The sequence below is a fragment of the Photinus pyralis genome, unplaced genomic scaffold (assembly GCF_008802855.1).
Source record: "Photinus pyralis isolate 1611_PpyrPB1 unplaced genomic scaffold, Ppyr1.3 Ppyr1.4_unclustered_Scaffold4447, whole genome shotgun sequence".
Taxonomy (NCBI): domain Eukaryota; kingdom Metazoa; phylum Arthropoda; class Insecta; order Coleoptera; family Lampyridae; genus Photinus; species Photinus pyralis.
In genome coordinates, this window is record NW_022171584.1 from 28035 (window position 1) to 41852 (window position 13818).

Consider the following 13818-nt stretch of genomic DNA (forward strand, 5'->3'; position numbering starts at 1 on the left):
GACTGCTCAGCATACGCTATCCATGACATGATTAACATTATTCGATATGAATGGCTGCTGAGAGCTTTATAGTCTCTACTCCCCTCAAAGTTTAAATTTAGGTCACTGACGTCACACACTCACTCTCTCTCCCGTCCCTCCGGAAAATCGATATGACCGTTATTTGGTCAAGTCGCTAACCTACGTCTATTTAGTTTTTAAAGTCACCTTCAAATGACATTTCCACTAGAAAATCTCCTTTATTTGGTTTTCAATGTCGTACGATCGTTAACCTTGAGACCTCTATTTTGTTTTTTAGTCACATTCAAATAGCAGTGACACTAGAAAATTGCCTTTTAGGATTTTACATGTAGTTGAGGTAGGATCGGCCCTATATGGCTCGCACAAATTGAGTATTGCATTTGAAAATAAAATATAACCACAAAAAATTGAGGGAAATTGACCTTTGATGATCTTAAAAATGGAATATGGCACCGCCAGAAATGAGGTCATTGAACTTGTGATAATCTTGAAAGTGAAATATGATATCACAAAACTGGAACCATTGACCTCTGGTTACCGACACCGCAAAATGAAATCTTGAACGGCGACCAACCTTTAGAATTTGAGCGGGTGGCAAACTTTGGTCTTTGAATGTCGGCCAAACTTTGGACTTTGAACGACTAGCAAGTTTGGACTTTAAACGGCGAGCAACCTTTGAACTTTCTCGTCAGGAGGATACGACAACACCCAAATTTAGCCATATGGAATTATACACGGAGTTGATTTAAAATATCCCAATATAACTATCGCTTGGTTTGGTCATGATTGCTCAGCGTACCTATGCTCTCTATGACGTAATATTATTTGATACGCATGAATGCGGGGACTTGACAATCACTGAGTAAAGTGCAAAGTAGGTAACTTTACAAGGTCAGCATTCTTAGGGCAAAAGTTTCAAACGTTAGCGATCTTTCGCGTAGATAAATAAATAAATCAAGGTTATACAAAGGGTCAAGTACAAAACGTATACAATTATTAATAAAAGTAGATCAAGGTTACAAAAGAGTAAGGGGTCAACTTATTTTCCGAAATTACCATGTGGCACCTCCGGGGGTGAATGGTCGAACAGACGTCTGTGTTTTACCTTGACCTGCTTTCCAAACTCACTGCCCATTACCGAACCACCTTTGAACTTGACCCATGTGGCATTTGACCTTTTGTAACCTTGACAACACAAAAAATGATGTCATTGACTTCTGATAACGTTGAAACCGAATGCACTTGGGCATCACCTTGACCTACTTTCCAAGGTCACCTATACGTGGCACGTAACCTTTAAACTTCACCTTGACCTACTTTGCAAAATCACCACCAGGTAGCGAGCGACCTTGAATTGAGCAAGGGTCGGCTTTATATGACTACTAAGTTACTCATTATGGTTTCAGTAGAAACTTTAAAGCTATTTTTAAACATCAAATAGGCCAGCATGTCATCTCAAATCCCTTATTTTCAGCCCTTTTCGGATTTTATTATCACCTAAAAAGTGGAACTAATATCTAATACCTACTGCTGTGATATCACGCATAATTTACAACAGGCGACTCATCTTTGGTGCAATAAAACCCCTTTCTTAAAAGTAACATGACTTCGGACAGCAAATTCAATGTTACAACAAAATATGTGGAAATCAGTGAAGCGCAACCCAATATCACACATAGATTCTAAAGCAAAGAGTTTTTATTAGCAGAATCTCGCCCCAAGATAGGTAACTCGCCCCTCGTTAGCGGTATCCGAGCCAATCAGTTGAGGGTCGAAATGTGAACAGTTAAATTACAAACAACAATTCGGTACACACGTCAAACAATTCGATAACTTCCACATAGAATATAATGATCAAAACTTATGTGAATAATCTGCTTGTCAAAACCATGATAACAAACATAAATTAAGCAAACATTACACCAAAAACTTAAATGATTTCAAACTAAAGGTTAACGGTATTAAATACGTGATTCTGAAATGATGTTAAATCAAGTCAATATCATAAACAAAGATGGAATAAAAAAATATAAAATGTCGCATACAAAACACAAATAAATTATAAACGAACGCAATTCCCACGCAAGCTTGATAACGACGGAGGTAACCTTTGCAAAATTGTCCCGTAATTCTAGCCAATTTCGTCTTGTTCTACGGTTTCCTGGCGCCTCAAACTTTCACACGGATTTGAAAAATCGGGACCATATTCAGTGACCACTCACCCGCATACAAAACAGGAAAATTTTAAGTAAACTTTGAATCAAATCAAATCCGTTACCGGGCTCCCGTTACAAAATATAAATTGTCTACATAATTTAAATAATTTGAATAAAAATCAAAGTGTCCATGAATTAGAACTATTGTGTGCAATTTTTAGGGGATTTCCTAAGGACTTCGATCCATGTGTGGAAGAAATTGTATCTGCAACTTTAGATGTTTACAAATTGAGCAGGAAAAACTTATTACCAACTCCCGCAAAGTCCCACTACCTGTTCAATTTGCGAGATTTTTCCCGCGTCATTCAGGTATAAATTGATTCACCAAGTTCGTTTAATAATAACTCTATATTTAGGGCGTCCTGCTGTCTTCTCCTTCAATTACCGAAGATTTACTGGCTATGAAACGTCTGTGGGTTCACGAAGTTTTAAGAGTCTACTACGACAGATTGGTGGATGATTCGGATAGGGTTTGGATATTTAAAATGTTGCACGACGTTTGCAAATCGCGGTTAAAGGAGAATTTGGATTTGATGTTTGAACGGCTCGCCTCTCCTGGAAATCCATATGTCAGTTTTTTAGCTAAATATATCCAAGTCTCTGTAGTCTTGCGTAGATTGGCGAAAACGAGTTGAGACAGTTGCTCTATTGCGATTTCAGTAATCCAAAATCGGATGCTCGAAACTACGTGGAGGTGTACGACTTGAATCAATTGAGAGAAGTGGTTGAGGGCTATTTAGCCGAGTTTAATAATATGACGAAGAAACCCATGAATCTTGTGCTGTTCAGGTCTGCACAGTTAATTGTATTATTAAGCTTTTATCAACAGCTCGATTTTTAGATTTGCGATTGAGCATTTGTCGAAAATTTGCAGAGTGGTCAAGCAGCCGAGAAGTCACTGTTTGCTTGTCGGGGTCGGTGGTTCCGGTAGGCAATCGTTAACGCGGTTGGCTACCCACATATCAGAATATGAGATGTTTCAAGTTGAAATCACAAAAACCTATGGGTCTTATGAATGGCGCGAGGATGTTAAGGTTATTCTTAAGAAAGCTAGCGCGAGTGACTTACATGGCGTTTTTATGTTTTCTGATGCGCAGGTAATTGCAACCAATTATTGCATGGTACATTGTAATCTTCAATTTCTTCAGATTAAAGAAGAATCTTTCTTAGAAGATGTGAGCAACTTACTAAATTCAGGCGAGGTTCCCAACTTATTTACAACAGAAGAAAAGCTGGAGTTGACTGAAAAAATGCGCCAAATTGATAGGCAAAGAGATAAATCTATGCAAACGGACGGCAGTTTAGTGGCGCTATTCAATTTATTCGTGCAGATTGTGAGAGAGCAATTACACATTGTTCTAGTGATGAGCCCTATCGGTGACGGTTTCAGGAATCGAATTAGAAAATTTCCAGCCATCGTAAATTGCTGTACTATCGACTGGTTTCAGGTAACGATAATAATAATTGCGTTTTATAAACGGAATTCGTGCAGCCTTGGCCCGAGGATGCACTGCTCGCTGTGGCAACGCGGTTTTTGGGCGAAGTTGAGCTAACTGATAAAGAAAGATCAGCTTGTATAGAAATGTGCCAGGAGTTTCACACAAGTACCCAACAATTGTCAGCAGAGTTTTATGTAAGACTGAAGCGCCACAATTACGTTACACCCACGTCATATTTAGAACTAATTAATACATTTAAAGCCTTTTTGGCGAAAAAACGAGAGTAAATATTGTTTCATTGTCTGCAGTGGGTAACGTTTTCTTCTCGTAGCGAAATTATGAGAATGAAAAGGAGATACGAAGTAGGTTTGGAAAAACTCGATTATGCGGGTGAACAGGTGGCGATTATGCAGGAGAGTTTGGAAGCGTTGCAACCGCAGCTTGTCGTAGCGGCGGCGAAGGTGGGTGAAACCATGAAGAAGGTAGAAGCGGAGTCGGCAGAAGCAAGTGTGGTAGCAAAAGTGGTTATGGACGATGAAGTAGTGGCAAATGAACAGGTCAGTAGAATGCATTTTTTTTAGCAGCTCGTGGCTGCAAAACTAATAAACTGGAAATCAATACTAAACACGTTTAAAATGGACGGACGGTGGGATACGAACCAACAAATCTAAAACCATAGAATATTCTCAGATCGAAAAATGTAATAATGAAGCGCAATCGGTCGCTCTGTGCAAAAAAATTATTTGTAAAATAGGGGGGCAGTTATGAATTTGCCCCCCCCCCAAGTTTGTTTTTGTCGTAATTTTGAAACCGGCCGTGCGCAAACAAAATGCAATCGTATGCAAACGGGCTTATACAATGCGCAATTCATTTCAAAAACGAATTTTTTAGCTTCCTAAAGTTGGGGGGGCCAAATTCACACAGGTGATATTATCATGCTTTAAATGAAACCGGAAAATTCCGATTACTTCCGAAGGTAGGTATGTCAGAAAAACCAAAATTTTCCGATTTCGTTTTTATTTTTTTAAATGTTATTTGAACAGATACAAAAAAAAATAAAAAAACACATTGCCACTTTTTGAGCTCTACAAGGAAAAATTATTATCACTTATAATTGCACAAGAGGTTTGTATTTTACCGAGTAAATTTGGGTTGTTTAGGTAATGAAAATCTGTTGCCTAACAATTAGACGAGAAAAACTGTCAATTAATAAAAATGCGACACCGGAGGTGGAGCATTTTTAGGTTGACAGTTTTTCGAGTCCAATTGCTAAAAGGAAACAGATTTGAATTGCCACAACCCAAATTTACTCGGTTGAAATACAAACCTCGAGTGTAATTCGGCAGGACAATTTAACGAACAAGAAATTCACCAACTAATCAATTATTGACAGACGTCAAACTAGTCATATGGGAAAGGATAATGCGATAATTGGTTCGAAAATGAATAATTCTTGAAAAAACCACTAGTGCATTTGTCGCTGGAAAAGTTGATCAGTGAGCGACGGGGCCTGAGGGGGGGGGGGGTTAAAATTAATTTTATCTCTCATCGTATTCTAATTAAAGGTCTCAACGAAAGGAACCGTTTTCTACCAACTACTGCCCTTCTTTCTGTCCTCTTATCAAAGTACTGTGCGGCGGGGGAGGGGGGAGTGGAACTAGATCCTTCATGGTACTCTAATGAAAGGTCTCAACGAAAGGAATTAATTTCTACCAACCATAGCCCTCCTCCTTGACCTCTTATCGTGATCGGGTATATTCCCTTAGTGTTTGTTTACAATGAACGTATACGTAGATCATACTTAGTATGATCTTTGACCATACGTAACTTTGAAACATTTTCAACAAGACTTGCATATCGCTTATATACAGTTCAACTTTGCGAAATTGTTAAGTTTTATGTATTTCTTACGTATACGTTCATTGTAAACAAGCACTTATACCTCAAGAACGGATTGTCAGCAGAGGGTACTCACAAAGGGCTATTGAGACGTCTGCAAGAAATATATCCATTGGTGATGTCAAAACAAAAGCTATTTCGGTTAAAAAAATGCGCTTTATCTGCACCAGAGTTGTGCACAATTTATACTTGCTTTATATGGCCTGTAAAAAAGTACATGCTGAATTAAGTAGCATTTGTATTACGAATATAACGATATACAGTACACAAAAAAAGTTGGAAACTGTTGGTTTCAACACTCTCGCGCACAACGGCATAATCGTGCGAGAATACCTACATCGGGCTATTTACGGGAAAATGGAAAATATGTCCGATAGGTGTTCTCGCACAATTAGGGCGATGTGCGCCCTGTAGAACAAAAACTAAGATAGCCATGGCAAATTTGGGATTAGGGTTTTTTGTTTCGCCAAAAAGAAGTGTGAAAACCGTTTATATCTAGTCTAGTAACGGTAACGGCGCTACCCTGCAAAATCCGGAGACCCTATGTAGTGTTACAGGATTGTAGTACGAAAATAAAATTGAAGCGGTAACGTTTACAAAAAAAGGCCCTACGGAGTTGTAGCTAGTTTGTTCCAAAATATCCGAATCCCGCGTACATTTGAAATCAGAGTGACACGTGATCGAAATTTTTGAGGTAGGGCCGCCTTGTGGGAAATGCTGTGAAGTCTGGTCCTCGGTCTGGTCTTACAGTTGGCAACCCTGGGGAAAAACTACAAGCAGAACCATCTTTTCATGGCGAAATGTTGGACGTTTCGCACCAATTTCAAATCTCTCGTTGTGTGGAACTTACCTTTTTTTTGCATGCCTATAATAATAAATAATGTGGTATGGGTATATCCAAAGCTTAATTTTGGGTAAATGCATGACAATAAAATTTGAGAACGTTGTGCTCAGACAAAGCGGCAGTTTGAATATCCCAGCAAGAGCAAAATCGATATGTTACTTGAGTTATATTTTTAAATCAGTAAATACTCTCAAATGCAGGTCATGATCTGCTTTATTTATGATGCAAACGTTATGGTGGCGTTTAAAAAAAATGCAAAAGTTTGCCTTGCGATTTCCTCAGTAGCTTTGTTTCGAGGTAAAAAATGAACTTCTGTTAACGACCAATGGTTGCTAAAGGTTTAAGCTTGTGAATGAAGTTAAATTTGATAACAAATTATTATCAGTGTGTGATAAAAATGAAAGATATATATTTTGTATGGGAGTTTTTCAAGAACTTCTTTCCTAAATAACGGCGAAAGTACAGGAATTAGCTAAATAATTTTTGTTTCATGCAAATGTCGGAACATTATATATTTTAATGAATGTCATTTCAACCAAAAATTCGTACCCAGAAGGAAGTTATTGTGGAAACAAATTTCCAAGTTTTCAATGTAAACGCCACCTTATAGGTTACAACATAAACAGTATAAACTTGTTTATGTCTTATGAATTGTTTTCTTCGTCAAAGTAAATATCCGTTTACAAAATAATTCATTATGTTTGATCAAGTATGCGTGGTTCGAATTTGTTAATGTGATTGAAACCATCCAAACGTCAAACGTAATTTTAAATAATTCAATTCATCGTAAATGAGGAAGAAGTTCCAGAAACTATTCGAAATAAGGCCAATCTTGTGATTTAGTAGGTATTGACAATTAATAATTGACGTTTCTAATTTTCAATGACCTGCAAATATTTGTTTGTTTTGTCATTAAGTATAAATGGGTTACTATGGTGATACTTAATGCCCTAGGGCATAAAGTAGTAGGTTATGCCCGCGTATCACAGATATAAAATGTGCTATGATATGTTAGTAAGACATAAATAACTATAATGTATGTTTCGAAACATAAATGAAAAATCTGGGATCTTACGCGCAAACAATACTATAACGAATTGTTCAGAGAAACGCAAACGCAGTTGAGTTTAACTACGTATGAAATGTAAACAGACTAACCATGAGATGATTTGGCCAGCTGGTGTGTTTGTGACGTCACAATGACCATGCAGATAAAGGACTTCGTTTTCTACTACTAGGCGAGTCCCGCCAGCCAGCTCGCTATCGTGGCGCGACAGGGCCGTCAAAGAGGGTCGCGACTGCCAAGATCTGAATGGTATCAATGTAACAGTGAAAAAAATTTACTTATCCGTCACAGACACGTAAGAAGGGTACAGCGGGATACGTACAGATGACTAATTCAGAGTCTGCAGAAGGAGCCAAGTGGCTCCGTGGTACACTAATGGGTGCAATTAGTCGAATAGGAATAGTGGGAATGCGTGATCTTTGGCTTTCTTACGTGCTGTGTACAGTACCTACTCTAAATTCTGCTCATCAGGAGCACAGTAGCAGTGATTGAAGAATGTAGACGACCTAAACAATACAACACATCTTTGGAAATTATGTTATCCTGCAAAAGCACATTTTTTTATGTCACCTCAATGTCTATTGGAATTCCTAGACTATTATGCGGGTCACTCTGTAATTGGGCGCATGCCTGTTGAGGGCCCACAACAAGAGAGGGATAATAAGTTCGTTACATTATAAATACTGGGAATATTAGGTAAACCACTTCTGACGTGGGATGTGAAAAAAACTACCTAACCCGATATTGTTACAGTAAAAGTGCAAGGTACATATATCACATATAGTGATTTCTGATGTTACAGGCTCAAGCCGCTCAAGCCATAAAAGATGATTGTGATGCAGACTTGGCCGTTGCAATGCCTATATTGGAGGTTGCTCTAGCTGCATTAAATACCTTAACTCCTGCCGATATTACAATTGTTAAAACAATGAAGAATCCCCCACAAGGTGTAAAACTGGTTATGGAAGCTGTGTGTATTATAAAGGTAAGGTTTTTGAAGGTTTGGGTATAGAGTAAACCTTTTGCTAGAATTTTTTTATTATCGTTGAGACATGGCTGTGGCACAGTACAAAAAAATAGCGTAAGGGCTGAAGTATGCCTTAATTTCTTGGCTATTTCGCTCTTGAGACGAAAAGTTATACATCTTATTTGTTCTATGCCATTAAAAATGAGTTGCTGTCAAGTCACCTTTGGAATTTTTGTTTACATGGGAAATCATCTTAGACCATATAGTACATGGACTGCTAATTGTAACTAAAATATGGTCAAGGACATCGCCTAGGTATGTGCGTTTTAGGGTAAACGAGTCTGTCCGAAATTGTCCGATGAGACACGATTTGACGCTGTCAACCTATAAATTAACAAACGTCAAGTAATTAAATGCCTAGATATGGCAAAAAAAGCAAACCTATTGTTATTTGTGGACGTATAGAAGATAATCAAGAGTATTTAAAGCTTCCTGTACTACGCGGTTACCATAAAAGCTACTCTTTACGCGATCCGAGTGGTGTTCATACGACTTTAGTTTACCCTGAGATTCACATACCCACGACTACAGTGCCCTCTATCCGTGACCACCCATTTTGTATTGAAAGCATAGGGCTAATAGCAGTCCATGTACTATATGGTCTAAGGAAATCATATCTAACTTCCAAAGCCGATTCGACGTCAATCCTATTTTGATCGCCTGTTACCTGCAATAAATTGGTGACTACATGTGCGCATCGAAATATGATCACAGATAATTTTTAGGGTATAAAGCCCGATAAAGTACCGGCTCCTAGTGGCATAGGTACAATTGAAGATTATTGGGGTCCATCAAAGAAAGTTCTCGGAGACATGAAGTTTCTAGAGGGTTTAATTGCATTTGATAAAGACAACATACCCGTCGAAGTAATGAAAAAGCTGAACAATACCGTTTTGACTGACGAAAATTTCGATCCTGATAAGGTTAAGTCGGCCTCGACAGCTGCAGAGGGTACGCGATCGCTGATGTCTACATCTACCCAACTCATATTGTCTTTGGTTTAGGTCTTTGTAAGTGGGTACTGGCCATTGCCAAATATGACAAGGTCGCGAAAGTGGTGGCGCCCAAAAAGATCGCACTAGCGAAAGCGGAGGGCGAATTCGCCGTGGCGATGGCGGCGTTAGAGATTAAAAGGAACATGTTACGGACCGCCAAAGAGAAAGTCGCCAAATTAGAAGCGACTTTGGAGAGCGAAAATAACAAGTTTCAAAATCTAACGGACGAGGCGAATTTGTGCGCCAAGAAGTTGGAAAGAGCCGAAGAATTAATCGGTGGTTTAGGGGGTGAGAAAACACGTTGGTCGAATACCGCCGTTCAGTTGGGAGTAACTTACGTACTTCTTACAGGTAAGCTATTTCGAGTGCTCGTGACATAATTTGTTACAACTTTGTTTCAAGGTGACATATTAATAAGTTCTGGAGTGGTAGCGTATCTGGGACCGTTTACTATGCAATTTCGAGTACAGCAAATAGAAATGTGGGTTAAGCATCTTAATTTACTGGGAATTACGTGCTCGAAGGACTTTCAGTTAACTGCTATATTGGGAGAAGCGGTTGTGATAAGACAGTGGACTATCTACGGATTGCCATCCGATTCATTTAGTATTGATAATGGAATTATTGTGGCGTAAGATTTATTGTTTTATTCATCACATTCATTAAACATGATGATGTTTTGATTGCACAAAGCATATGCAATCCAAATTCCATTTTCTTTTACATTATGGGTACTTATTTAAATATTTTGCTATGTTTACAACGAACATTTATCAACCCCTATATTTTGGCCACGTTTCTGTCTACCTAAATATGGCAATTTCTTTACTCAAAAATTACTCACTTTCTAAATGACTTCACAGGTAGGTAATACTTTTATGTAATACAGAGTGGCAAAGATCGATACCTTTAAGAATTTTGTTTAGCCCTAATAGAATATTTTTTAACGAAATTTCTTAAAGAGAATACAAATCACGAAAAATTACAATACCTTACATTTAGCGCTCTCCGGAGGAAAACTCCTACAGAAAAAATTGGTGCGACTCTTCTCCCAGAGATGGTACTGAATGGACCATAGATAATGAAACTTAGATCTTTGGGAGGACTAACATTGGTGTTTTTAGGATTCATTTTGAGGTTGACGCTTTTGGTGTAATTTACTGGACATTGCACCTTCCACGTTTAATGTTGCGTTGACAAGTAGCTTTCGTTTTCACAATACAATTTTTTTTAAACTCATTCCAAATTCAGTTACAGTTGTTTTTTTTACAATTTGATTTAAATTGTTCTGGGCAACTTTCGAAAACCCCATTAAAATAGTATTTCCGCTCGTCGCCAATAACCTTCACAAGCCATTAATCGATCAAAACGTGCAAGAGAACCAGTGAAACACACAAATACAGGTCGACAATTTCATTAAGAACTTAATAAAATTTGTATCCAATCTGACCCTCTAATGGGAATATCCTGTATACTCCCTAGTACCCCAACGAAATTCGAAAAAAAATCAAATCCATTCAAGAGCTCCCGTTACACATTGTAGTTGAAGGTCCTATAATTATTTCTTGAGACACTATAATGAAATTCAGATGGCAGCGTTACAGAGATATTGCAATGCTTTCTATATGCGAGAACGTTGCCAAAGGCTACCAGTTGATACCGGACGTTTGTGTCATATCGATGTCGAAACGGTTGTAAGTGTTAAATGTTTTTGACTATTTGTCAAAATAGTAAATAGCAAAAATTACAATTGCAGTAGGATTGGCAACGCTGTAATATCCTATACATATTGTACTGCCATCTGAATGTGAATTCCACTGTCACAGTTTCCCAAACATAGCATGCCATGGTTGTGCCAACCAGAGTGGTACTGCTAGTAGTCACGTCTGCCTTATCTTGACCAATTTTTTCCAACACCCTAAGTAATATTGCGAAAGGTGAAAACTTTAGCAAGTCTACGCGCCTATTGAACCAGGTTCTTTTACCTGGGAGAACAATTTTTTACATTTTGTATTGATGCAAAGAGTCTTAGTGATGGGTCCATTCTGTCACAAATACGAGGTGAAGATCCCTAGATTTCTTTTGTCGCTTCATTGCCAGATCGACTTGGAGACAAAGTAGGATATTTTAAGCTAGCCACCCTATTAATGTATGAAGGAGTTTACCTGACAACTAGTTTTATTTAATTTTCAAATACAGTACTCTACCCGGTAGTTTATTAATTGCATCGAAAGTCACTTGCAATGCGCAATTTTCCACTTTAATTCTTGGAACTAGCCCGAACTTTTATCGCGTCAGATAATAATAATAATAATTTATTACCTAACAGCCAATGCCAATTACAGAGTAATGTTACATAAGCAATATTTTAAAAGTTAAATAATATAGTTTGTAGGGTACCGATGCTCGGTAACGGAACCTCTTACACTGTACTCCCCAATGTATGTTTTCACGTTTGAGGCGCGATTAATCATGGCTTCCGCCTAATTGGGCGACGGCTTCACGGTAATTTTTGTTCTTGTCGCGCTTCGAAACACTAGTGCTTTCGTGACTTGACGCTTAATGCCCCCGCTTCTTAACTTAACTTTTATAATCGCGTAATACCTCACGGGCGCGCTGCTCGCCATATTCTTTTGCAAAAAATACGCCCCAAAAATGACTAACAATCGATTCTACCAATAGAAATTTGCCATAAATCTCCAGTGATTTAGTGGAAAATTTCCGCAGAATTGGCGGTTCTCATGCTGCGTAATACCCTGATATCAAAACGGATTTAATTCAACGCCACCGTCACCATACATCTCATTAATTTTGCCTTACGGTGCGACTTCCGGCCGTTTCAAGCTTTTTAACCCAAATAACTAGCCAGGGTCGTACTCAGAACTATTCACCCAAAAATATCAACCACGACATTGTGAAAAAACCATACCTAATAATGACTCTACTCTTTACACTGTGTCATCCTCACTCAATATTCGAAAAAATTCAAATCCGTAGCAGGCTCCCGTTAATTAAAATTAAGTGCAATCGTCAAGTAAGCTAATGATTTTTATATTTCAGGAATTCTCGCAGATGGCCATTATTAATAGATCCTCAAGGACAGGCAAACAAATGGATACGAAATATGGAGAAATCTAATAATCTTGCTGTTATACGCTTAAGTCAGGCGGATTATGTAAGAGTATTGGAAAACGCTATTCAATTTGGACAACCAGTGAGTAATAATGGAAATTTTATATTATAAATGTTGTACAACTAGGAATTAATGCTTTTTATTCAATCATAACTAACTTCCGCCCTCAATTTTGTAAAATTAATACTTGTATCTTGGGCTTGACGTTGAGGTTCAATGTGAATAGGTAGGCGGATTATTATCTTTACTGGATACTAATAACGGGCGATCAAAAATGATTGGCAGTCGAGTCGCCTTCGGGAGTTCAAGTTAAGTACGATTTCCCATGTAAACAAAAATTCCAAATGTGACTCGACAGCAACTCATTGTTAATCGCATAGTGCTATAGAGATATGCCAAATACCTTAATATATTAATACAGGAAACTCGCTACTGTTTGCATTTGCATAAGCTGCGACACGAAAAAGAGCGCCATCTACACGGCCCGATGAATGACGAAAAATTAAGGAGCAAATTAATAATGTCATTTAACATCTAAGATATGTGATATTACTAAATAACTTAATGTTATCAATTTATCCATAACAATAATAATAAAGCACGTAAAACCATCAATAAAGTTTAAACCAAGTTTGGTAGCTTACTGTTCCACAACGTCGTGGCGCTGTAATTTGCGACCGATTTTCAACGTCACTTTCCTGTATTAATATATTAAGGTATTTGGATATGCGCAGTTCGCCTAGAATTATGACAGCTTTGCGCATGACGTCACTATATTACAATATGACTATCGTTTGTGGAAGTTGCTGCATAGATAAACTGTGCTTTCCCTAATTACATGTCTCTAATATACTAAATACATTACTCTTTACCAAAACCTATGTGAAACTCAGAAAAGGTCTGATTACCATTACCAAGATCTTTTCCTGTTACCTGTTGTGGCATACACGATTATATTTTATACATATTTTTCTTTTATTGTTCCATCTATTAATTTTTTCAACAGGTGCTTTTAGAGAATATTGCTCAAGAATTGGATCCCATTTTAGAATCAGTACTGGGTCGTGAAACTTTCAGACAAGGTGGTACCTTATGTCTAAAACTTGGCGATTCAGTGGTGGAGTATAATAGACAATTTAAGTAAGTCTATTTAATAGCTTGCTTGTCAAGTGATTTGT

The 13818-nt window shown here is 37.9% G+C and overlaps 1 protein-coding gene across 1 annotated transcript in view; it reads left to right on the forward strand.

Moving 5' to 3' along the window:
- LOC116182253 (dynein heavy chain 7, axonemal-like) overlaps positions 1–13818 on the forward strand; it is a 36989-nt gene that overhangs the window by 13834 nt on the left and 9337 nt on the right. The window contains exons 19-31 of the mRNA XM_031502774.1: positions 2399–2546; positions 2594–2806; positions 2854–3026; positions 3079–3334; positions 3386–3685; positions 3730–3959; positions 4008–4233; positions 8288–8470; positions 9238–9463; positions 9517–9858; positions 9910–10138; positions 12568–12721; positions 13647–13780. Coding sequence (XP_031358634.1) covers positions 2399–2546; positions 2594–2806; positions 2854–3026; positions 3079–3334; positions 3386–3685; positions 3730–3959; positions 4008–4233; positions 8288–8470; positions 9238–9463; positions 9517–9858; positions 9910–10138; positions 12568–12721; positions 13647–13780 — 2814 coding nt within the window. The remainder of the gene's footprint in view (positions 1–2398; positions 2547–2593; positions 2807–2853; positions 3027–3078; positions 3335–3385; positions 3686–3729; positions 3960–4007; positions 4234–8287; positions 8471–9237; positions 9464–9516; positions 9859–9909; positions 10139–12567; positions 12722–13646; positions 13781–13818) is intronic.